At 37.1% G+C, this 23,827-nt stretch overlaps 1 protein-coding gene across 12 annotated transcripts in view; it reads right to left on the bottom strand.

Annotated features, from left to right (window-relative positions):
- The window catches only part of DPH6 (diphthamine biosynthesis 6), a 443,901-nt gene that overhangs the window by 273,377 nt on the left and 146,697 nt on the right, over window positions 1–23,827 (bottom strand). For 11 of the 12 annotated variants that reach the window (XR_007475334.1, XR_007475333.1, XR_007475329.1 and 8 more), the window contains exon 7: window positions 205–299. Coding sequence is in view for 4 of the 12 variants with exons in the window: in XM_049705488.1 (XP_049561445.1) it covers window positions 205–299 (95 nt within the window). In the remaining 8 variants the exon portion in view is untranslated. Of the gene's footprint in view, window positions 1–204; window positions 300–16,822; window positions 18,480–23,827 lie in introns of those variants that run through there. The other variant, XM_049705489.1, reaches the window with a different exon arrangement.

Raw genomic sequence — 23,827 nt, 5'->3', positions numbered from 1 at the left:
TATAGGCTTCTATGAAGGCCTCGTCTTGTCATGTATTGATTTAGGTATTCAGACAACTTCACTGGTATTAAACAAATTGAGTGTTTGTGAACTTGGAGGACATGTTCTATTTCTCTTAACAAAAGTTGCCTCCAGCTTAATGTTACGTTGCTTCCATCACTTAAATTTGAGGAAGGGGAAGAAAATGCTGAAATGATATCTTACACAATTATTTTCTTCTTAAATAGAGGGCAGTCCAAAGTGAACGTTTCATACTCTCCACCTTCTCCACAAACATGGACTCCGTACTTCTTAGAAAGCTGAAAATAGGGGAAGAAAAGAAAAAGAAAAAGAAGGAAAGAAACAGGAATCTTAAAATTAGTTAGCAAAAATGTTCACTTAACTTATTTTGTCCTAAAAAATATCCATGCCAGAAACTTTAATTCCAAAATAGATGGTGAGCTACAGGAAAATAACTGTATATTTCTGCTTAATATGTGTTTAAAACCATATGAAAAATGTTATCATAAAGCATAGCATTTTTAATAATCACCAAACCCTTATAAAAAGATGTAAGCGACCAACATTTTTGTGTATAATGAGAAAGCGTAAAGATTACTATAAAGTTTAGGAATGCCACTAGCTTTAGCTTCAAAGGGAGGCTAAGGGGGAAAGATACTAAGTAATTACGCAGTAAATGAGAATATATGCAGCCAAACTGTGCTTTCCCCTGCCCTTTGACGTACATGTAGAAGGGGAAAAAATGTTGTGTTTAGAGCATTTCTCAGAGACACAGAGAATGTAATCTAAGGCCTTTCCTTGGGCCTGTGCACACAAAGAAGCCATAAACATGGTTATTATGCTTAAGGTTATTATTAATAGTAAAGTTCCAAGGGAATCAAGAACTAATGAAGTTCCAATGCTGCAGACAAGCCCTAGGAAAGTATAACTCCCAGAAAGGCTGGGATAGCTTATAATGTTGTCTGATTAAACCTGAAATTAAAACACACAAGTAAATAAGCAAAGAAACAAAAAAATTCCCTGTGCTTTGCACTGAATATAAGCTGTGTTATTTAAATGATACTGAGAGTAAAATCATCTCTTATCTGGTTGGTACATGGCTGGAATCAGTGCTGGGGAGCATTCTCACTGGCTTGCCATAGAATCTTCCTGCTCTCGTGTGGAGGTTTTAGCACTATGATTCCATCTCCTTCATTCTGAATTTCATAGCTTTCCCTGCTTACAGTCTCTTCCAGCCCAAAGGAAGAGCGACTCCATTGATGTTCTCTGTTACTGCCAGTGCTGGGACTGTGGCCTAAGTCTTTGGTTTTACCTGCACAGTTACACATTTATTTATTTGTTTTTTTTTTGTGGTTGTGCTACCATTCCAAATCCATTACATTTCAACTATTGACTACGTGCCCTTCGGGATTTAAAGCACACATCTATGAAAATTCTACTACTCCCTCTAAGGATCAATAGTAATGTGGATGACCTGTAAAGGCAAACAGCAAGAAAAGTGAAGGAAAGAAAATGGGGTGGCATTTTCTATAAGAACTCACATGAGCAAAGTGGATAAATGAAGTAGGGAATCAGCAAGGCAGAATTACGGCAGCTGGTCCTTATGAGAGCAGATAACAGGAATACATTACTGTGGTAAACCAAATTAAATTAATGTCTGCTTTGCAATAAAAAATGTAGGAATAATAATGGGATGTGGATTTCAGGGGTGTTTCCTTGTCCTGTCAGCTAGTGCCTGACCCCTTCTGTGCTGATCTCCCTTCACTGGTCTTCCCATTCTAGCAACTGTCTACCAAGTGAACCTTCTACTCTCACCTTTATGGACAGTCTTCTTATGTGGGAGTATACCTTAACAATCACTGGCTTCCTTTTATTAGAAAATCTTTCACTGAAGCTTTGCAAAACTTCTATAATCTATCACCAAAGAATAACTGGATTTTTTAAAATTAAAGTTGGCATGGCTGTTATCCTACTGATATCCTTTTATTAGTCCCTAGTAAAAGTAATGCGAGCTGCTATGTTAATCCAACATAGTACTAGGAAATCTAAAATATGGATGCATCCAGTGATATTTCCAGTTCATGTAAAATATTTCCATAATATTCATCCAATCAGTTCTTCAACAAATATTTATTTAACAGTGATTATTTGGCAGGCCTTGCTAGATGAAAAAGATCCAAAAGTAAACAAGACAATGTCCCTGGTCTCCGGAAGCTTCCTAAATATACTGCACCTTATATTTTAATACCACAATATGATGAAACAGTGATGTTGCTTCTATAAATGATATGTGCAATCTCTTCTCCCCACTACTACTGGTTCAGCAGCATGGACACAGATTCCAAGTAAAGAAATTTGGGTAAAGAGCCCAGTGGTTTTTATGGCTGATGAACCAAGAAGTAGTCTGTGAATCCTTAGGATGTCTTTTGCAGCCCCTCTAAACTCTACTAGCTTCAAGCTCTAGTAGATGCAAGTATCTAGAAAATTCGATCTTTATTGGCTGACTTTTAGCCAGTTCCAAGTCCCTTTGATGTCCTGAGAGACCTCAAGAAGCAAAGTTTATGCTAGCCACTTTCTTTAAGTCATTTTCTTTATCTAAGACATAGCACCCTGTTAGAAATCAACATCCTGGTAGCACAAAAACATGATGTATGCATGTGATAAAAAAAGGGTCAGTTTAGGTAGTAGGGAATTCAGATGTGTACATTCCAGAGACATATTTGTGGTACACAATATTCAATTTACTTTTCTAAAACATGTAGGATAGTGTTACTCATATCTACACTATTCACAGAAAGTAGCAATTTTATTCTAACATGTTTCAGGTCTGTGTTTGGGTTTCAACTCAAAATTAGCATTACTGTATGCCAGCACTTAATCACTCCAAATACAGTTTTTGCAGTTCACTTTGATAAGTTTCTCTATCAATTTCATTGTAACTGAAAATACTAAATAGGTAACAGTTTTTCTAAGGTTTAGTTTCTCACTGAATTATCATGATTCTTTCCATAATTTAAGTACAAACGATAGCAATCTATATTGAAAAATAAAAAATATTTTTCATATTGCTATTTGACAATTAAGGTCTAATGTCCATTAATTATTAAAACATTGTTAAATAGTTTCAGTTAGTATGTAAAAAGTGGAAGTAGACAGTTGTTATCACCGTAACACCAAAAACATGCCAGATAGGCTACAAAGCAACCATGCCTTTGTGTTTTACCTACAGAGATCCGAGAATGCAAAGAAGTCTGGATGAACTAACTGCAGAAAAGGGTAAGCCTTTCCTAGATGAGTGAAGATCCATGGTCACTTTCCTAATGGGGGAACAGACAGAGTAGAAGCAAATCTACGCTGACGTCTATCAGCGTATACAAAAAGCCAAACTCTTATGGCCATCTGTGGACCTCTGTGACGGACTATTAGAGTCCTGAGGAGACCCAGGGAGTGTGTATAGGCTGCCAGTTCTTTTTCACAGTCTTAACTAAGTGTACACAGTAGCTACATGCAGAGAGCTAGGGCCAGGGCAGAAAAGGGGAGAGAGATCCCTTTGAGAACACCTGCCCATCAAGTCTTTTCTACTGAACTTTCACTGTACCAAGGACTGGTGACAGGGCAGGAAGACAGAGAGATTTCAGCCAAGACTTGGAAAGCCAGAGAGGAGGCAGGGAAAGGCCAACAGCAGTAAGCCCTTGAAAAGGCAAAAAAAAAGACCAAAAAAAAAACTGGTAGCAGGACTTTAAAGCAGGGAGACGGGGTAGGGGGGAGAAGGAGAGAGAGATCTCTAGACTCACTGGAGCACAGATCACATGGCCTGATAAAGGGAGAGACCTTATCCTGCTTTCAAAACATTTCAAACACGTAGCAAACTGAAACAACTCAAACCAGACCCAGCTCAACTGGAGATCAGACTAAAGAGAATAAACACCACAAACTAGCTCAGACAGAGGAAGGGGTGTGACTTTTCTGGAGTGAATATTTACTTCAGTCTCTACTGTTCTTTTTTATTCAATATCTACCATAATATATATAAAACAAATTAGATGAACAGTGAAAAAGTTAAAAATGTGAACTGTAATCAAGAGAAAAACAAACAAAACAAAAACAGACCCACACAGTAACCAAATATTGAACCCAGTAGATAATGACTTTAAACATAACTACTATAAATACATTAAAGATTTACTGGAAAAGATAGACAAAATTTATGAACAGAGAGTAATTTTAGCACAGTTGGAAAACTAGGGATAGACAGCTGTAGGTTCATATTCTAGCTCCAGCACTTACTGAGTACTGGACCCGGGATGAATTGATTAAGTTCTCTGAATTTCCATTTCCCTAGGTAATACCTGCCCTTCGGGGGATGTTGTATTAGAAGATATAATACATACAAAGCTTTTAACCCAGTGCCTAGTGCATAGGAAGCAGTCGACATATGTTATCTTTTCTCTATTAATTTGCTATTCCCTTGGACCTTCTGCTCTTTATCTATATACTCCCATCTTTGAGGACCATGACCCCTACTATATCTATTACCTCTACTGCAAATGGCTCTCGAAGTGAAAACCCTAGCCATCAACCTCTCTCCCATGTATTCGCTCCCCCCATAACAAACGTTTATTGAGTGTTTTACTTGGGAGCATTGTTGTCTTACTTCAACGTGAATAAAACACAGTTCTTAATTTTTTCCTCAAAACCTTCTCTGCCTGCTCAATTTCTGTTCAATCAAACTTAAAATACTGGAGTAGAACTTAATTCCTTCCTTTCCTTCTGCCACACAGCCTACATTTTAAAATTTTCATGAATTCATTTATTGAATCTACAAATATTCACTCAGTACTTATTACGTGCCAGATGCTCTTCTATACACTAGGCATATGGCAGTGAATGAGAAAATGTATGCACTCCCTTCCATTCTAACATCCTTACTGATCACTTTGCACTTGAACTATTACAATAATCTCTTGTCTTCCTGCTTTATATTCACCCCTCCCAATCTACCCTACATGTTATCAACACACTAACTTTCCTTAACAATATGAGATGGCATTCATTCACTTAAAAACTTTTGGTGTTTGACCATTGCCTATTCAATGGAAATCAAGCTCTGTAAACTGAGAGTCAGACTTCAGCCATTTGGTCCCATCATTCACAAGAATACCAAGACATAAAGCTAATACACTGAATGGGAAAATAAAGTAAAATAAAGATTCAAAAGAATCTTGACTGGCTGGAAAAAAAACCCAAAAGATTAAATCTTAAAAAGTGAAATATAATGTGATAAACATAAACCCCAACAGGCAATTTCCTTCTCTTCAACTTATAGAAATCACTCTTATTATTGCCTGTGGGATTGTCCTATGCTGCCTTGTGACATATTTCTGTATTGCATTACTATGTACCCCTTGAATTTAAATGTTTCTCATGAGACTATAAGTTTCTAAATTTCTTAAACCCTCTCATAATTTTTTCCTAGCAGTGTGTAGCACATAGTACACAATGACCAAATGGCTGTCTTCTCCATGGTTCAGATACCCTGTATACTCCCAGAAAAGGGTCCAATTGGCATGTACTGACAGGTATAGTTTCAGACACAAAGTAAGCCATTCCCAAACAGAATTATGAAGTAAAAGGGAGGAGTGATACCGAGCAGGGCCCTGTGGGCCTTCTGGGCACAAAGCCTTTCTGTGTCTCCCATTTCTGTGATTACAGGAAATAGCCTTCATTCAGCCTCCATGACCTTCCCTGAGTTCCAACATGCAGATTCAAGCAGTTGTTAATTAGGGAAGGGAGGGGATATGAGACAAGGGAGAAACAAAACAGTTAAGAGAAACAATAGTGCAGCCTTGGCACAAGGTCCTGGTTCCCCATCAAAGGATACACACAATAATATCTTTGAGCTGTTTTGCAGATACTGAAATCCCCTCCAGGTGGGAGAAGTTAACGGTTAACGATTGTATGCTGCCCACAAGCATGTAGACCCCAGACCAGTTGGAACCTGAAGGTTGATGAGGCTGACTCCTACTTACCTTACCACCAACCCATCAGAAGAATGTCCACGAGCTGATCACACCCTCTTTGAACCATTACTATAAAACTTCTCACTGTCCTCTCCAAGTTGGGACACATAGCTTTTCGAGGCAGGAGCCCACTGTGTCTCCCTTTGTCTGGCAAAGTAATAAAGCTATCCTTTTCTACTTCACCCAAATCTCTGTCTCCGAGATTTGATTCGGCACCAGTGTACGGAGAAGCTGAGCTTTCGGCATCAGGAGAAAGTTACTAATTTCTTTTTCTATATCGTTAGAAATAGGATAAAATTTTTCTACTTTTGGAACTCTAAAACTGAATAAAATTTACACATGGTTGTCAATGTTTTTCTTATCTGATTACCCACTGAATCAGGGATGTCACTATTTTTCCCCATTTTTAACCATTTGGGGAATGTTATATAGAAAAAGATTCAGATCAGATGGCCACTGGATATGATTAATACAGCTGTTATTCTGTCTGACATCAGTCAAACTGGTCCCATCCTTTGTATAAATACAAAGGTATAAAGCTAACACATCAATAAAATAAAATTTCAAAAGGATCTTGACCAGCTGAAAAGAAATATGTTGCTGTTTTCTAACCAGTTAAATTATTTTTGATAAAATAATAAGATCATTTTTTACTTATTTCACATTATAATTTCCATTGTATACAAGTATATTCCTTGCTTCACATATATCTAAATTGTGCTGTGTTCTCTTTTGGATAAAATTTTTATGGAAGGTGAACATTAATTTTCCAACTAACTATTGTTAAGATAAGCTTTCTAAAACACATTTTGAACAGATGTGGCCGACTTGGGTCATTTCATGGCTTATAAGAATGCCTTGGAGTCTGAGCATTTAAAAAGTGAATTCCTAGTAAATGAAAAGGAAATTACTTATATGATTCTATTTTTTCTGGCACATTTATTCATACAGATAAATATTCATATTCATAATAACTCCATTTGAGCTCTACTAATTATTGAACTGAAAAGGTTATGGGCATCATGATTTCCCTGTTTAATTTTTTTATCCTTTTAAAAGACTGTAGGGCTTCCCTGGTGGCGCAGTGGTTGAGAGTCCGCCTGACGATGCAGGGGACACGGGTTTGTGCCCCGGTCTGGGAAGATCCCACATGCCGTGGAGCAGCTGGGCCCGTGAGCCGTGGCTGCTGAGCCTGCGGCGTCCGGAGCCTCTGCTCCGCAATGGGAGAGGCCACAACAGTGAGAGACCCGCGTAACGCAAAAAAAAAAAAAAAAAAAAAAGACTGTAATACCATAATTGTGAGAATTTCTTATTAAATCAAGATATTTTTTCTTTTAAACCTACCTCATTTGCTGTTACTAATCTTAAAACTGACAAAAAAAAGAAAAGGCCAAATGAAATTGCACTTCCCTCATCCCTCCTACCACCTAGAGAAAACCATGAGGTTTAAAAAACTCACCACAATTTCATTTTATAAATGATGTATTTAACATACAAAATAATTTCATGCTGCATATATTCATTCATAGCACTTATTAAAGAAGTATTTATTGAATGTCTACAGTAGGTCTGGCATTGTTTTAAGTGCTGGGGATAACAATAGGAGCAGACATAAATTCTGCATAAAACAGCTTACTGTCTGGAGGTACAGACATAAAGTTAAATAAGCAATTACAATAAAGGGTAGGGATTGCTTTGGTGGATGCATGAGATGCGGTGGGAGTATAAAGCAGGGGACCTAACTGGAAGGAACTCAAAAGGCTTCTCAAAGAATCTGAAGGATGAGTTAACCAGGAAAGTCTGGAGAGAGAGAGAGGGAAAGAGAAAGAGAAAGAGGGAGAGGGAGAGGGGAGAGAGAGAGAGAGAAAAGGCAGGAGAGAAGAAAACTGTTCCAGAAGGAACAGCATGTGTTAAGTCCCAGAGCACACGATGGGTACTAGAAATTGAAGTAAGTTTGGCACAGCTGAAACATAACTAGACGAGTAATAGTGGAGAGGTGAGGCTGAAAAACTAGAAAGAGGACAGATGTTATGGGGCTTCATATGCCATACTAAGTTATTATCCTCAGATCACTGAGAACCCATGAGGATGTTTTAAACAGAAAACTGACCTGATCTCATTTGTCTTTTAGAAACATCATTCTGGCTGCACAGTGGAGAATGGGCTGGAGGGCAATAAGTCAAGAAGCAGAAAGAACTGAGAAGTTGCTGGAGGAATCTAGGCAGGAGGTAAAGCTTTCCTGAACTGGAGAAGTAGCAGTGAGGATGGAGAGGAGAGGGCAGATATTTTGAGAGAGGTTTTCTAGGCTGAAATAAGTGACTGGAGAAGTGAAGAAAGTTTAAAAAAAAGTAAGAAAAATTCCCAGCTTTCTGCATTGGGAAACTGGATGGATGGTGGTCCTGTTGACTGGTTTTTAGTATAAGTAGCAATGTGCTGGGACACTGTCTAATGACCTTATCTTTTTCAAATTTTATGCAGCATGTGGTACAACTGATGTCTCAAATCTTTGTGATTGTTTTCCTTAGGCTTCCATGTTACTGTATTTTCTAAGTTATTGCTAGGCTTCTCCAACTCCTTTCCCTCCTGCTGCTCCTAAATTATAAATAGCCCTCATGATTCTCTCTATAGTCTTCTTTATCAATTTATTCCCTCAGATAGCTTATGCAGTCCACGGGTTCAACCATCACCTTTATGTTATTCTGCTGCTGCAAATACGAACACTGTCACTACTAATGAAAGACAATTTGCTTTATGCCTTAAAGTTAAGAAAATGATGAAATTATCTTATTTAATCTTCAAAATAACTTTTTTTTTTTTTTTTTTTTTTACGGTACGCGGGCCTCTCACTGCTGTGGCCTCTCCCGTTGTGGAGCACAAGCTCCGGACGCACAGGCTCAGCGGCCACGGCTCACGGGCACAGCCGCTCCGCGGCATGTGGGATCCTCCCGGACCGGGGCACGAACCCGTGTCCCCTGCATCGGCAGGCGGACTCTCAACCACTGCGCCACCAGGGAAGCCCCAAAATAACTTTTAAGAATAAAAAAGAGCATCCGCTCTGAAATCAGATAGACTTAAAGCATAAATTCCGGTTCTGCAACTTCCCAGCTCTGTGACTCCGGAAAAGTAACTCACCCTCTAAGTGATTCCTCATCTGTAAAATGTAAACATTAGTAGTAGCAACGTCATAGGCTTGTTAGATGGTTAAATAAAATAATGCATAAAAAGCACTTAGCACAGAGTATGGCACTTAGTAAGCACTTAGTAAATACACAGCTTAACTATAAAAGTAGGTAAAGCACATACTGTAGTGAGGCACAGTGAAAGCAGCATTGCATAACTCATTAAAAGCAGTAGCTTTGGAGACACACTGCCCTTGGTTCAAATCCTAGCTCTGTCACTTTGTAGCTACGTGATCTTAGGTCATGCAAACTCTCGGAGCCTCAGATTACTGATCTGTACAATGGAGATGACAACAGCGTCTACCTCATAGGAGTGCTGTTTTCAGTAATAAAACCATGTGAAAAAATAAGTCTAATACACTACACAGCATATAATATATACTCAATGAAATGGCTACTAATTTTATTTTTTCCCTTTTCCAGAGGTGAAAACTAGGTTGATTTGCAAAGGTTATGTAGCTTAGAACTAAACAAACACAGAATTTAAAGTTGTGTCCTGACTCTGATAAATAACAAACCTTAGTCTTTAGCCTGAACATCTCAATTGTGTGCCAACCTCATAGTTTAAAAACATATGCCTTTGGTTTATATGTTATAATTTAAAACTCAGTATGTTTAAGACCAAGCTTATCATGTTCTTTCTCAACCCTGTTCTCCTCTGCAAAAATGTGTGCTTCTAATTTCCCCAATCATTACGTGTGGATTAATCTTTGATTCTTCCTTTCCCAGCTTCTGGCCATTTGGTGCTAGTTTCTTTTTCATTCTTCCGTCAAAATCTTTCTTTTAGTTGTGTTCTCTCTCTCCATCCCTACTGTCAGCGGTTTCATGCTCTAAGCCCTCACACCTGTTTCCTATAAGAGCACCTTAGACTCTTTTTCATTTCCAATTTCTTCTACTCCCAATCCAAGAATACTACTGCCAGACTAAATTTCCTGAGATATATTTTAATAATATAAATCCCTGTTGATGAGCCTTCTATATCTTGCTATTTCTTATCCCAAATTGCTTGGTCCATCTCTCAGGGCCCTTTATGATTGGGTCCTAAATTCCCACCTCACCTTTTTCTTATTAATCTACCAATACCAGCTCTTAGTTTCATTTAAAACAAGTTCATCATTGTCCCTGCATGTCTTCTTGCCAAGGAATCTTCTTCATATTGATTCACTGTGTTGCCACCACCCATGTAAATTTCATCCATCCTTCAGACCAGTTTAAGTGCTGAGGCTTCCATGACATCGCCTTCAGCTACTCTAGGTCATGTGGTCATCTTCCATCTCTTAGGTCCCAATTACATTTATAGCAAATACCAATTTGGCTTTATATGATCCAAGTTATTAGAGTCCTCCCCTCATTTACAAAACTCTAAGTTCCATGAAAAATAACTCTTTGACTTACTTTGTACCCCTTATAGAAGCCAGCATAGAACTGAGCACATAAGAAGTCCTTACAAATACTTATCACTCAGTTCTATTAGTACCACATGACACTGGCAGTTAAGAGTTCTTCTATAAAACACAATCAGAGAAATGTGAGGGATGGGTTCAAGGTCATATATTAGAACAGCCACTAAGTATGGAGGACCTTCACCTCTTCTCTTCAACTACAGCTATTAATGGGCACTATTTACTGCCAGGTCAAATTCCTTAAACTACACCTTTCAGAACTTTAGTCCCTTTCTCTAAATCCTGCAGTTAGTCCTCATTGTTTAGATAATTAAATCCACACTTCAGTATTCAAAATCTCTCACGATATGGCTTTGACTTCTTTTTTCAGCTTCCTCTCCCAGTACTCAAAATATACTCCAAACAGTTCAGCCAGTCAAAAATCCTATCCATTCTTAAAGTCCAGTATGGCTGTCAATTTATCTCTGAATTTACTCAGAATTCTCTCAACAACATATAATTTTCATTGAAATTCTACGGTACATATTTTTTACTTTTTTTAAGAATACATTTTAATACACCTAGTAATTTATATTTATAATACTCACTGGACTCAACCATAAAATTCCACATATCCTTCCAACTCACTTATGTTCAAAATTCAAAATCTCCCCTCAAGGAAATTCTACCTCCTCTTGACTTTCAAGGTCAGTTAAAGGTGTTCTTTCCCATAAAGTTAGCAGTACAGGGAACAAGGCTTAAAATTCTGTCTCTCTCACCCACACTATCAAATCAACTTTAGTGAAATTCTCTTTATCTTTTGCTTTTAAGTGATAGGTAGCTTGGATTGTAAATTGCTCTTTTGTCAAACCCATAAGGAAGACAAGCTAACTCATATAAAACAGAACTTGAAATACAGCTTTAAGCTTGAAATCAGCATTGCACATATCTGGCTTTAGCTCTTATAGCACCTAGCTGAGTGGTATACTCCTTAGTACATATCTACTTACCTTTGACTCAAGGCTAGAAGTCCAATTTCCCAATTCTATGTGAATAGTTCTGGAAAAAGCAACCAATTCTATATATTCACAATTTTTATATGATATGGTTTCATTCTTCCATTTAGCAGACAACTTTTACTTGGATGATCTTAAGAAATCTCTCGATTTAAGAGTAACTGCTTCTGGTAAAGACAGTGGATTGAATCCATCCATCTACTCCCACCCCCTTCTAAAACCTTCATGGGAGGTATTTCATAAAATGGCATAAACTCAAAAAGATGCAGAAAAGCAGAGAGCAAGTGACAGGATCAACAAATTTAATAGACCCAAGAACACTGGATCCTAGGCCGACCGACAGTGGAGAATGCAGAGGACCAAACCAATTTACTCAGTAAAATAACTCCTTCTTCTAAAACAATAAGGTAATGAGTTGGTGGCACTGGGTACCTCTGGAAGTAAAGGGAAAATGTGAGAAGGACACCAAAATAAGAAGGGTTGATTGGCAGTGTGTTTAACAAGCAGTCAGATCCCCAGATCCTTTCACTCTAGGCTGGCAACTGCCTCTCCTCCACCATGGCAGAACATTGAAGGTTTATTCTCTGCAGAGGGTGAGACAGAGGAACTAGCCTGGGAGAAAAGAAACACAGCTGAGGGCAGAGGTACTATAATAAAAACAGAGGGATTCAGTTAATGTATGCACACAAGATTCGGAGACCTCTAGCATTTTCCTTGTTCAACTCCCAGAAAACAAAACAGACAAAAAAACCTGCAGCATGCGTTCACTTCAAGAGCAGACTGGAGAATCCTTTTCTTTGAAATCTAACTAGCTCAGATTAAATGACCTAGATATACTTCCCTGTAGTGAAACTCAAGGTCACAAAGCTCCATCCACACACTTAGTGCTTACCACAAAAATTTTAGGTCCCTACTCTCAAATATGAGTAGAACACCAAAGATTAGCAGAAACATCTCTAAAATGAAAGTTAGAGACACCAAAGTAAACAATGGAGAAAAAGGACTATGCAGGAGAGAAGAAAAATTATAATAAGGATAAAGTATTATAGATTAAAAAAAGAACATTCAGAGAACAAAAATAAGTTTTTAGAAATTAAAAATAAGATATGGAAAAACTCAATTAAAATTTTTGAAGGTAAAATTGAGAAAGTCTCCCAGAAAGGGGAAAAATGATGTAGGTAAAAATTAAAAGACATCTAAATAATAGGAATTCAAAGAAGCAAAATCAAAGGGGAGGAAAACACCAGTGAAGTAATTCAAGGAAATTTCCCAGAACTGAAATTTTCAAGCTGAAAATTCTACCTGTCTCAGCACAATGGATAAAAATATGCACACCCAAGACACAGCACATAAGACTTTACAATTCTTGGGGCAACAGAAATATCTTACATACTCTTACAGAGAGATGGAGGGAGAAATAAATAAGGTTGCATACAAATAGTCAGGAATTAGAATGACTTTAGGCTTCTCAACAGCATATACCAACTGCAAGGGAATGAAGCAATACTATCAAGATCCAGAGGGAAAATATTCCAAAAATAGAATTTATGACCTGCTGAAGAACCAATCAAATGCAAGGAAATAATGAAGACATTTATAGATATGCAGTGTCTCAAAACACTTACCTCCTGTGGACCATTTATTAAAATCTTATAGAGAATGTGCTTCACAAAAATGAGAATAAAACAAAGAAAAAGGAAGATGCTGGATCCAGGAAATGAGGGCTTCAACAAAGAAGAAAGGTAAAGGGTTCTCCAGGATTATGAGATGATACGATGACAGCCTCGTAACATAGAAGGAAACTGGCCCAGATTACATACAGGTCAGAGGGCCCTGGAAACGACTTCAGGAGGAGGAAACTGAGAAACTACTTAACATGTCTGAACATCTGGCTAAGAGACTAGAAAATTGGCAGTGAGTACAGCACTGAATTAGTGATTGGTACATGGAATACTAAATAAGTGAATAAAACAAGACAATTATTAATTCAAATGAAAAAGTAAAAAGTTGTACAGGAAAGGTTTATTACCAGAGTTTATTATCTAACTCAGCTGTGTTTTGAATTTTCATAGTGATCGTAATTTAAACACTGACTATTCATCCAACTGGAATTGCAATATAACTGTATGGGAAGATGGAATGAGGGAAACAGTACACATATGTGATGGAGGCAAAGGGAGTAAAGATAGCTAAATCTGTATAATCTAGAGTGAGCAGTCAACAAATAGTTCTAGAATTGGGGGAAATCATGAAGTAATACATAGACATGGAGGTAAAAATCAACTATAAGAGATGAAAGTAAGATGGTGATATGAGTGAGAGGCAGGAAAGACTCAGAGGGTTGCTTCCCATAGCAAAGTTTGAAGGACCATTTGAGAGTATTAACTTTGACAAACATTGTAAAATATCACAAAATAGGAATACTCTTAACAAACATTTAAATAACGGCCCAAAACCTTTAAAATTTGATGTAATTTTCATATTAAAATTCATCTTCTTTTTTTGAACAGTGAGAAAATAATCTTGGGGGAAAAAAGCACAAAAGATAAAATGATTTTTGACTCCATTGTTCAGATGATAATTTTAGGAACCTATAGAAATTTAAGAATCAATGACTAAAATGATTCCACAATTAATTTAGAGTAATAAATGTATAAGCCTTGAAGTTGTTGTATTTTTTGACCCAGAAATTACATTCCTAGGGATTTATCTAAAGAAAGTAATAATCAGAAATGTACATGAAGATTTATTAGGAAAGATAATAATCACAAAATTATTTATAATAATTTAAAAATAAATAACATTATTTATAATAATTTAGAAAGAAATATTCCCAAGAGATAACTTGTTAAATTCACTATGCTATATTCATATGTAGAATATAAATATAATGGAATCTGCACAGCCATTAATTAATGTATTTTCCAATAGATTTAGTTATGTGGGAAAATAAACACAGCATATTAGGAGAAAAAAAGGAAACAAACTGTATGTATAGTTGTACCAAATTATGTAAATACAATATGTACAAGTATTTAATGACATGAGCTTGTGTGTACAATGAACACTGTGTGTACAATAAAACAACATGGAATCCACCGACATGTTAGCAGTGTGCATCATGGGGCAGAACTATGCTTTTTATTTGCTACCCTATATTTTATCATATCTCAAATTTTCAGCAATAGTCAGGTATTCTTTTATTGTTTTTTTTTTAAATTCCCATTTATTTACCAGTGGGAAGAGGGACAGGGGGAGGGGCAACATAGGGGTGGGGAATTAAGAGCTACAAACTATTACGTATAACTAAGCTATGGGGATATATTGTACAGCATAGGAAATATAGCCAATATTTCATAATAACTATAAATGGAGTATAACCTTTAAAAATTGTGAATAACTATACTGCACACCTGTAACTTATATAATATTGTACATCAACTATACTTCAATAAGAAATAAAGAATAAAAATTCCTGTTTATCTCTATTCTTTATCCCCATTTTTTTCCTTATCACAGGCAAATATTTTAAAGTATTCCATGTGTATCTCTTGTCTATGTCCTTGCAAATGTATTATTTAAATGTATTTAAATGTATACTATATTTTTAATTTATCTCAATGTTGCTTTTATTCATTCAGCACTTTGCTGCCATTCGCACATTGAATATATCTGTTTAACTGTAAATCTGTAGTTTGTAAGGTGTGCCTACCGCGTTTTAACTAAAAGCTCTCCCAGGAATGGACATCCATGTTGCCTCCAACAACCCCAACCCAACACCATCAAAACTAACCCTGCAAAGGACTAGTCTCACTCATGTCCCCTTAGGGACTGATAGGAGAATTGCTTCATCAAGGAGTATAGGGACATTTAATCTAGGTATTACAATATTGCCCTCTAGAATGGAAGTACCTGTCCACATTCTTAGAGGGGTTCTACAAATCCCCACCTGTCAATAACTGGCATTATCCAGCTTTCGCATTTTTGCCAAACTGGTACAAGTAACATCCCACTGTTGCTTTAATTTGTATTTCTCTGATACTAAATCAGTCTGAGCATCTCTTCGGTCTGTATTAGGTTTTAAGACATTTTCTGTATAGTGGTTCTCCATAGCTTCTGCCATTTTTCTGTTAGGACTGCTGCCTCACATGTTGATATATGCCAGTTAAAAATCCCTTGAGAGTTTTAAATATGACCCCAATTATAGTGTCTACCCAGTTCTCTGTGTATTTTGTAAGGCAGAAAAGTTTCCAAATTATTCTTTAGTAATGGCAAATTTTACTCATAATAGTAAACACTGCTAACATTTAATAATAAACATTGTTAACATTCTTTAGTAATGGCAAATTTTACTCGTAATAGTAAACCTGCTAACATTGCTAACATTTAACATTATAAATTTTACTCATAATAGTAAACATTGTTAACATTTAACATTGCCAGATGCTGAGCTAAGCACTTTATATATCATTTCATTGTTATTACTTCCATTTTATATATGGGAAACTAACTAGATCAACGTTTCAGGTAAGCAGTAGAGTCAGGGGTAGGATTCACACCTGGGCTCCTAGATACAGAGGTAACTTGCTGATTGCTATCCCACACTGCCTCTTACCCTATGGGATCTGAAGGAACTATGAAAGGACTCTTGCCCAAAGGTATCATCTTCTCTTCACAACTCCCGCCACCAACTTCTCTGTAATTCTCACAATATTAATTCCTGCATGGGAAATCATTATAATATGCAAAAATTCCCTAACTTAAAAATATGAACCCTTGAATATAGCAATATATTCAAAGATTAATATATTAGCAAAATTGACATTACAGTTAATAAGTCATGTCATAGTACATGTGACACATTACACAGTACATAAAAAGTGGCTCAGGAGATCTGAGGCAGGTAAACACACTGGGTTCCTCTACCTAACCTTTCTCTCCCACCCCTGCAAGTTCAAAGGTTGTCTGCTTTCTCCCCTTCTTTTGGACTCCTTGACTATTCAAGAGAGTTGTGCCAACAAGTCGAAAAATGAACATGTGGTTGATCTTTAAAATCACTTAATGAGGTTAATCACATTATTCATAAAGATAAGGAGATACAGGCATTCCTGAAAATCTGATTTGTCTTAGACAATGATGCAGAAGACCAGAGTCCTAGATAATAGGTTAAAAAAATACTTTCTAAATTCAGAAAGAAGATAGAGTTTGACAAATGACTCATTCACTTTTATATTAGAATCACTGTACTATGTGTACATCAGGCAACTGATTGAGTCTCCTTTATGAGCATATGCAAAAATGAAAGGAAACTAAAGAGAGCAAAAAACCTGGGCAGTCTGAATTAAAATGTGGATTGTGTCAGATAACTGTTGTGAATAAGCTGAGAAACAAATTTCTAACTGTATAAATATTAAGTACTCACTTTACAGAAAATCCACATACACAGATTAGACTACACAGAAGCCAGAGAAAAAGACACTCAGATTGCTTTGCATAATTATCTATAACTATCAGGGAAAAGAATTCCTGTTCAAAATGTACAACTATCCATTTATATTCACCCCTCCCTTTTAGAGCAATTTTAAACCATCCTGAGAAGCTACTTGTCAAAATCAGCAAAAATAATCACAGCAAAGTCCTAAAATCTCTTCAAACGCTGCTTCTGTTCTTTCCGTTCTCTCTTCCACTCCTGCAACTCCAATTACATGTATGATAAACTTCTCTTCCTTACATCTCATATTCTTGTCTCTATTTCCATTCTATTCTCTCTGTGCTTCAGGTTGGATATTTTACATTGCCCTATCTTCCAGTTCTTTAATTGTCTATACAACTGTATCTAATCTACGGGTAAACTCATGTATTGTGTTCTTAGTTTTAGGTATTGTATTTTTAAGTTCCAGAATTCTATTTGATTATTTGATATAGCTTTCAAATATCCCCTAAAATAGTTCATCTATTCACCCAATGCCATAGTCTTTTTTTTTTTTTTTTTTTTTGCGGTATGCGGGTCTCTCACTGTTGTGGCCTCTCCCGTTGCGGAGCACAGGCTCCGGACGTGCAGGCTCAGCAGCCACGGCTCACGGGCCTAGCCGCTACGCGGCATGTGGGATCTTCCCAGACCGGGGCACGAACCCGTGATCGGCAGGTGGACTCTCAACCACTGCGCCATCAGGGAAGCCCTACCATAGTCATTTTAAAGTCTACATCTGATAATCTGATTAAATAGATATCCTCTGGGACTGTTTCTATTTTGTGTTTTTTTCTTAGTTTCAGTTATCTTCTCAGGTCTTCTGATATGCTTGGTAATTTTTGATTGCCTGCTGAAAACTGTATGTGAGATATTTAAAATCTAAGGCTCTGAATCACATTATTTTTCTCCAGAGAGAAATAGGCAATAAGAGTAGGATCAGATCACTTTAATTCACTCTAGGATTGATACGATTCAAAGTTGGATATAAGCATTTGCAAGGGCTGCACTATTTCTGGTTTGCCTTTATTCCTAAGTTAGAGTCCATGTATAAATCCAACTGAAAACTTGGAGGGTTAAGCAGGTCCATTCCACTTTGGTTTGCCCTGAATTCTAATTTTTGTCTCCCTAGCCCTGTGAAGCTGCTGAAAGTCCAAGTCAGCTTCTCAGCTGGAGTTTTCTCCTCAGCTTCTTGGCACTTCTGTAGCATTTTTGAATTAGAAGAAGAGGCAATGTTCAGGGCTTCCATCCTCTCTAGAATTCTGGCCCCTCAAATTATTTCAGTTTTTGTAGTCTCTAATGCCTGCCAACATTAATTTGTTTTAATTACATACCACTTTTCTAGTTGTTTGAATTGGGAGAGTTGATCTCATGCAAGTTATTCCACCATAACTGGAAATGGATTTCTTAAGTATCTATTAAAATTAAAAACATATATACTTTTGACCCAGCATGTCTATTCTAGAATTTTATCCTATAGATAAACTCATACATGCCCAAAATTATATGTAGAGTAATGTTCATTCTAGCATTATTTGTAATAGCAAAAGACATGAAAGGGATCAATAAAGAATAAAATCTATCAATAAAGAACAGGTTTTGTGTGTATGTAATAGAACACAATGATGTGGAAACAAATGACCTGAATTTTCATGTGTTAAAATGGAAGATGGACACTAATGTGCATAGTATACTCCAATTTAGGTTAAAGTGGATAAACACATGCATACATTTTTTACATATGCAAAAATGTTTTTGATAAGATACCCTAGAGCAGAAAAGAGTTGTTGCTCTGGGAAAGGACAGAAAAACTGGAGCTTGGAGTCAGTGGAATATTTTTCACTATATTTTATACTATTTGAATTTATGTTTTTACATATTACATGCCTTAACTTTATAATAAACATTAAGAGAAAAATATTATATAGCATGAGAAGTGCTACATACCAGGAGGCAAAGAGGAAAATGGCAGGCTCAAAAAAGGCTTATTTAAGCAAGACAACCTCATAGTACTAAACTCTGAATTTAGACTTTAAGGACAAATTGGATTTAGTAGAGTGAAGGAGAGAGAAAACATGCAGAGAAGGCGAGTAGAAGGCGAGTAGAACATGGAGGTATGAGGGGATGCTCACTCTAGGGAAATCATCAACTATTCAGAGTTGATGAAGGATAGGGTAGATGCTGGAGATTGTATACCTTACAAGCTTCACTCTTCCCCACGGACAGACTGTGCTGTGTTAGAAGTTTAAATTTTATTTTAAGACAATGGGGAGCAACTCAAAAGTTTGCTTTTTGAAATGAAAGTGTGATATGATCAGATTTGAATTCATATATATCATGATGGCAATATATGGACAATGGAGGGACAAGGGGCAAGACAGGGAGGAGACAGACTTGAAAAAGAAGATAGGGAAGCACTTTGCTATACAGTAGAAACTAACACAACATTGTAAAGCAACTATACTCCAATGAAAATTAATTTAAAAAAAAAGAAGATAGGGAAGACTCTAATGTGGTGACATGAGGACAAAAAGGAACAGATAATACGATATTAGGAAGGTAGAATGAAAAGGACTTGAGGCCTTATTTATGAATAATGGATTATATGAAATGATTTATTACAATTCATTTTTAATTTTTATTTTTTTGGGGGGCTTGGATACCCGAGGAAACAATGGGGCCTTTCACTGTCAGGAAACATAAATATGGCATAGATGTCAGGAAAGAAATGTTCGGTTCTCCACAGTTGAGGCTGAGGTGCTTGAAGATACCTAAGAGAGAAAGGTGCCCAGTTGGCAGCTGAATACGTCTTTTTTTTTACCTTTTTATTTTGTATTGGAGTATAGTTGATTAACAATGTTGCATTAGTTGCAGGTATACATCATAGTGATTCAGTTATGCATATACATGTATCTATTCCCTGGTGGTCCAGAGGTTAAGACTCCACACTCCCACTGCAGGGGGCACAGGTTTGATCTCTGGTCAGAGAACAAGATCCCCATGCCACATGGCATGGCAAAAAAAAAAACAAAAGAAAAAACACATGTCTTAGGCATAGAAAGATGATGGAGAAATAGCCTTAACTGTCATAAGAATAAAATTGGTAGTTGAAGGGCTTCCCTGGTGGTGAAGTGGTTGAGAGTCCGCCTGCCGATGCAGGAGACACGGGTTTGTGCCCTGGTCCGGGAAGATCCCACATGCCATGGAGCTACTGGGCCCGTGAGCCATGGCCGCTGAGCCTGCACGTCCGGAGCCTGTGCTCCACAACGGGAGAGGCCACAACAGTGAGAGGCCCGCGTACCACAAAAAAAAAAAAAAAAAAAAAAAAAAAAAATTGGTACTTGAAGTCACGTAGGTATTTAATATCACCATAAATATGGCTATGGATGGAACCACAATATATAAGGGGTGGAATATAATCGGAAGCCCCAAGAGGAAGCTAAGGAAGTATTCAGAAATTCAGGAGTGAGTGGAAGGCATACACTCCAAGAGATTAAGTCCTTCGGGTAAAATGGAGAAAACTTTATGGGAAGACTGGTGAGCATCTGAGAATAATAGTCAAAGGACAGAGAAAGTGGAAAGGAGTAAGGTCCCAGTGGAGTAAGAAATATCAGGAGGTCCAAGGGAACAGGAGTAGAAATCAGTCCAAGAGACCAGAGCATAAGATTCCTGGACGTGGGAGGAGTGGGTGGTAAATATCAGCCTAGGGAAGTAGGTTAAAACCAGATAAAAGAGGGCCTTAAAGTATATACTAAGCAGTTTGGACTTTGTTCTATAGCGAACAGGAGTCATCAAAAGCTGTAGAGCAAGGAGTGACAGGTTCATAAGTAAGTCATATGCTAATCTTTCATTTCCATAAATGAATGTTTGATTTGCATAAAATAAATAAAATTCTGCTTTATATCTCTCCCTCCCAACACATAAACAAGGCATATACTGTTTTTTTTTTTACATCTTTATTGGAGTATAATTACTTTACAATGGTGTGTTAGTTTCTGCTTTATAACAAAGTGAATCAGTTATACATATACATATGTTCCCATATCTCTTCCCTCTTGCATCTCTCCCCTTCCACCTTCCCTATCCCACCCCTCTAAGTGGTCACAAAGCACGGAGCTGATCTCCCTGTGCTATGCGGCTGCTTCCCACTAGCTATGTATTTTACGTTTGGTAGTGTATATATGTCCATGCCACTCTCTCACTTTGTCACAGCTTCCCCTTCCCCTTCCCCATATCCTCAAGTCCATTCTCTAATAGGTCTGTCTTTATTCCTGTCTTACCCCTAGGTTCTTCAAGACATTATTTTTATCTTAAATTCCATATATATGTGTTAGCATATGTTATTTGTCTTTCTCTTTCTGACTTACTTCACTCTGTAGGACAGACTCTAGGTCTATCCACCTCATTACAAATAGCTCAATTTCGTTTCTTTTTATGGCTGAGTAATATTCCATTGTATATATGTGCCACATCTTCTTTATCCATTCATCCGATGATGGACACTTAGGTTGTTTCCATCTCCTGGCTATTGTAAATAGAGCTGCAATGAACATTTTGGTACATGACTCTTTTTGAATTATGGTTTTCTCAGGGTATATGCCCAGTAGTGGGATTGCTGGGTCATATGGTAGTTCTATTTGTAGTTTTTTAAGGAACCTCCATACTGTTCTCCATAGTGGCTGTACCAATTCACATTCCCACCAGCAGTGCCAGAGTGTTCCCTTTTCTCCACACCCTCTCCAGCATTTATTGTTTCTAGATTTTTTGATGATGGCCATTCTGACTGGTGTGAGATGATATCTCATTGTAGTTTTGATTTGCATTTCTCTAATGATTAATGATGTTGAGCATTCTTTCATGTGTTTGTTGCCAGTCTGTATATCTTCTTTGGAGAAATGTCTATTTAGGTCTTCTGCCCATTTTTGGATTGGGTTGTTTGTGTTTTTGTTATTGAGCTGCATGAGCTGCTTATAAATTTTGGAGATTAATCCTTTGTCAGTTGCTTCATTTGCAAATATTTTCTCCCATTCTGAGGGTTTTCTTTTGGTCTTGTTTATGGTTTCCTTTGCTGTACAAAAGCTTTGAAGTTTCATTAGGTCCCATTTGTTTATTTTTATTTCCATTTCTCTAGGAGGTGGGTCAAAAAGGATCTTGCTGTGATTTATGTCATAGAGTGTTCTGCCTATGTTTTCCTCTAAGATTTTGATAGTTTCTGGCCTTACATTTAGGTCTTTAATCCATTTTGAGCTTATTTTTGTGTATGGTGTTAGGGAGTGATCTAATCTCATACGTTTACATGTACCTGTCCAGCTTTCCCAGCACCACTTATTGATGAGGCTGTCCTTTCTCCACTGTACATTCCTGCCTCCTTTATCAAAGATAAGGTGACCATATGTGCGTGGGTTTATCTCTGGGCTTTCTATCCTGTTCCATTTACCTATATTTCTGTTTTTGTGCCAGTATCATACTGTCTTGATTACTGCAGCTTTGTAGTATAGTCTAAAGTCAGGTAGCCTGATTCCTCCAGCTCCATTTTTCATTCTCAAGATTGCTTTGGCTATTCGGGGTCTTTTGTGTTTCCATACAAATCGTGAAATTTTTTGTTCTAGTTCTCTGAAAAATACCAGTGGTAGTTTGATAGGGATTGCATTGAATCTGTATATTGCTTTGGGTAGTAGAGTCATTTTCACAATGTTGATTCTTCCAATCCAAGAACATGGTATATCTCTCCATCTATTTGTATCATCTTTAATTTCTTTCATCAGTGTCTTATAATTTTCTTCATACAGGTCTTTTGTCTCCTTAGGTAGGTTTATTCCTAGATATTTTATTCTTTTTGTTGCAATGGTAAATGGGAGTGTTTTCTTGATTTCACTTTCAGATTTTTCATCATTAGTGTATAGGAATGCCAGAGATTTCTGTGCATTGATTTTGTATCCTGCTACTTTACCAAATTCATTGATTAGCTCTAGTAGCTTTCTGGTAGCATCTTTGGGATTCTCTAAGTATAGTGTTACGTCATCTGCACACAGTGACAGCTTTACTTCTTCTTTTCCAATTTGGATTCCTTTTATTTCCTTTTCTTCTCTGATGGCTGTGGCTAAAACTTCCAAAACTATGTTGAATAAGAGTGGTGAGAGTGGGCAACCTTGTCTTGTTCCTGATCTTAGTGGAAACAGTTTCAGTTTTTCACCATTGAGGACGATGTTGGCTGTGGGTTTGTCATATACGGCCTTTATTATGTTGAGGAAATTTCCCTCTATGCCTACTTTCTGCAGGGTTTTTATCATAAATGGGTGTTGAATTTTGTCAAAAGCTTTCTCTGCATCTATTGAGATGATCATATGGTTTCTCTCCTTCAATTTGTTAATATGGTGTATCACGATTGATTTGCGTATATTGAAGAATCCTTGCATTCCTGGAATAAACCCCACTTGATCATGGTGTATGATCCTTTTAATGTGCTGTTGGATTCTGTTTGCTAGCATACACTCTTTCAGAGAAATCTAGAAAGATAGGACTTGAAGTATGTTGTTGGTATTGAGGAACTAGAAGATTATACATTTGATCATTATGTCAAAATTACCTCGTGCTTATTTAAAGGTCAAATTCCTGGTCCTTCAGAACTGAAATTTCTTGGAATGGGAAAAGAGTATAGGCATTTTTAACACGGTCCCCAGTTTTCCTCTCAGGTCTGAAAACAGCAGTAGCAGATTGTAAACTTCTCAAGAACAAGGATCTTGTTTACTTAATTCGTCATGTA

The sequence above is a fragment of the Orcinus orca genome, chromosome 2 (assembly GCF_937001465.1).
Source record: "Orcinus orca chromosome 2, mOrcOrc1.1, whole genome shotgun sequence".
Taxonomy (NCBI): Eukaryota; Metazoa; Chordata; class Mammalia; order Artiodactyla; family Delphinidae; genus Orcinus; species Orcinus orca.
This window is presented reverse-complemented; position numbering and strand designations above follow the sequence as displayed.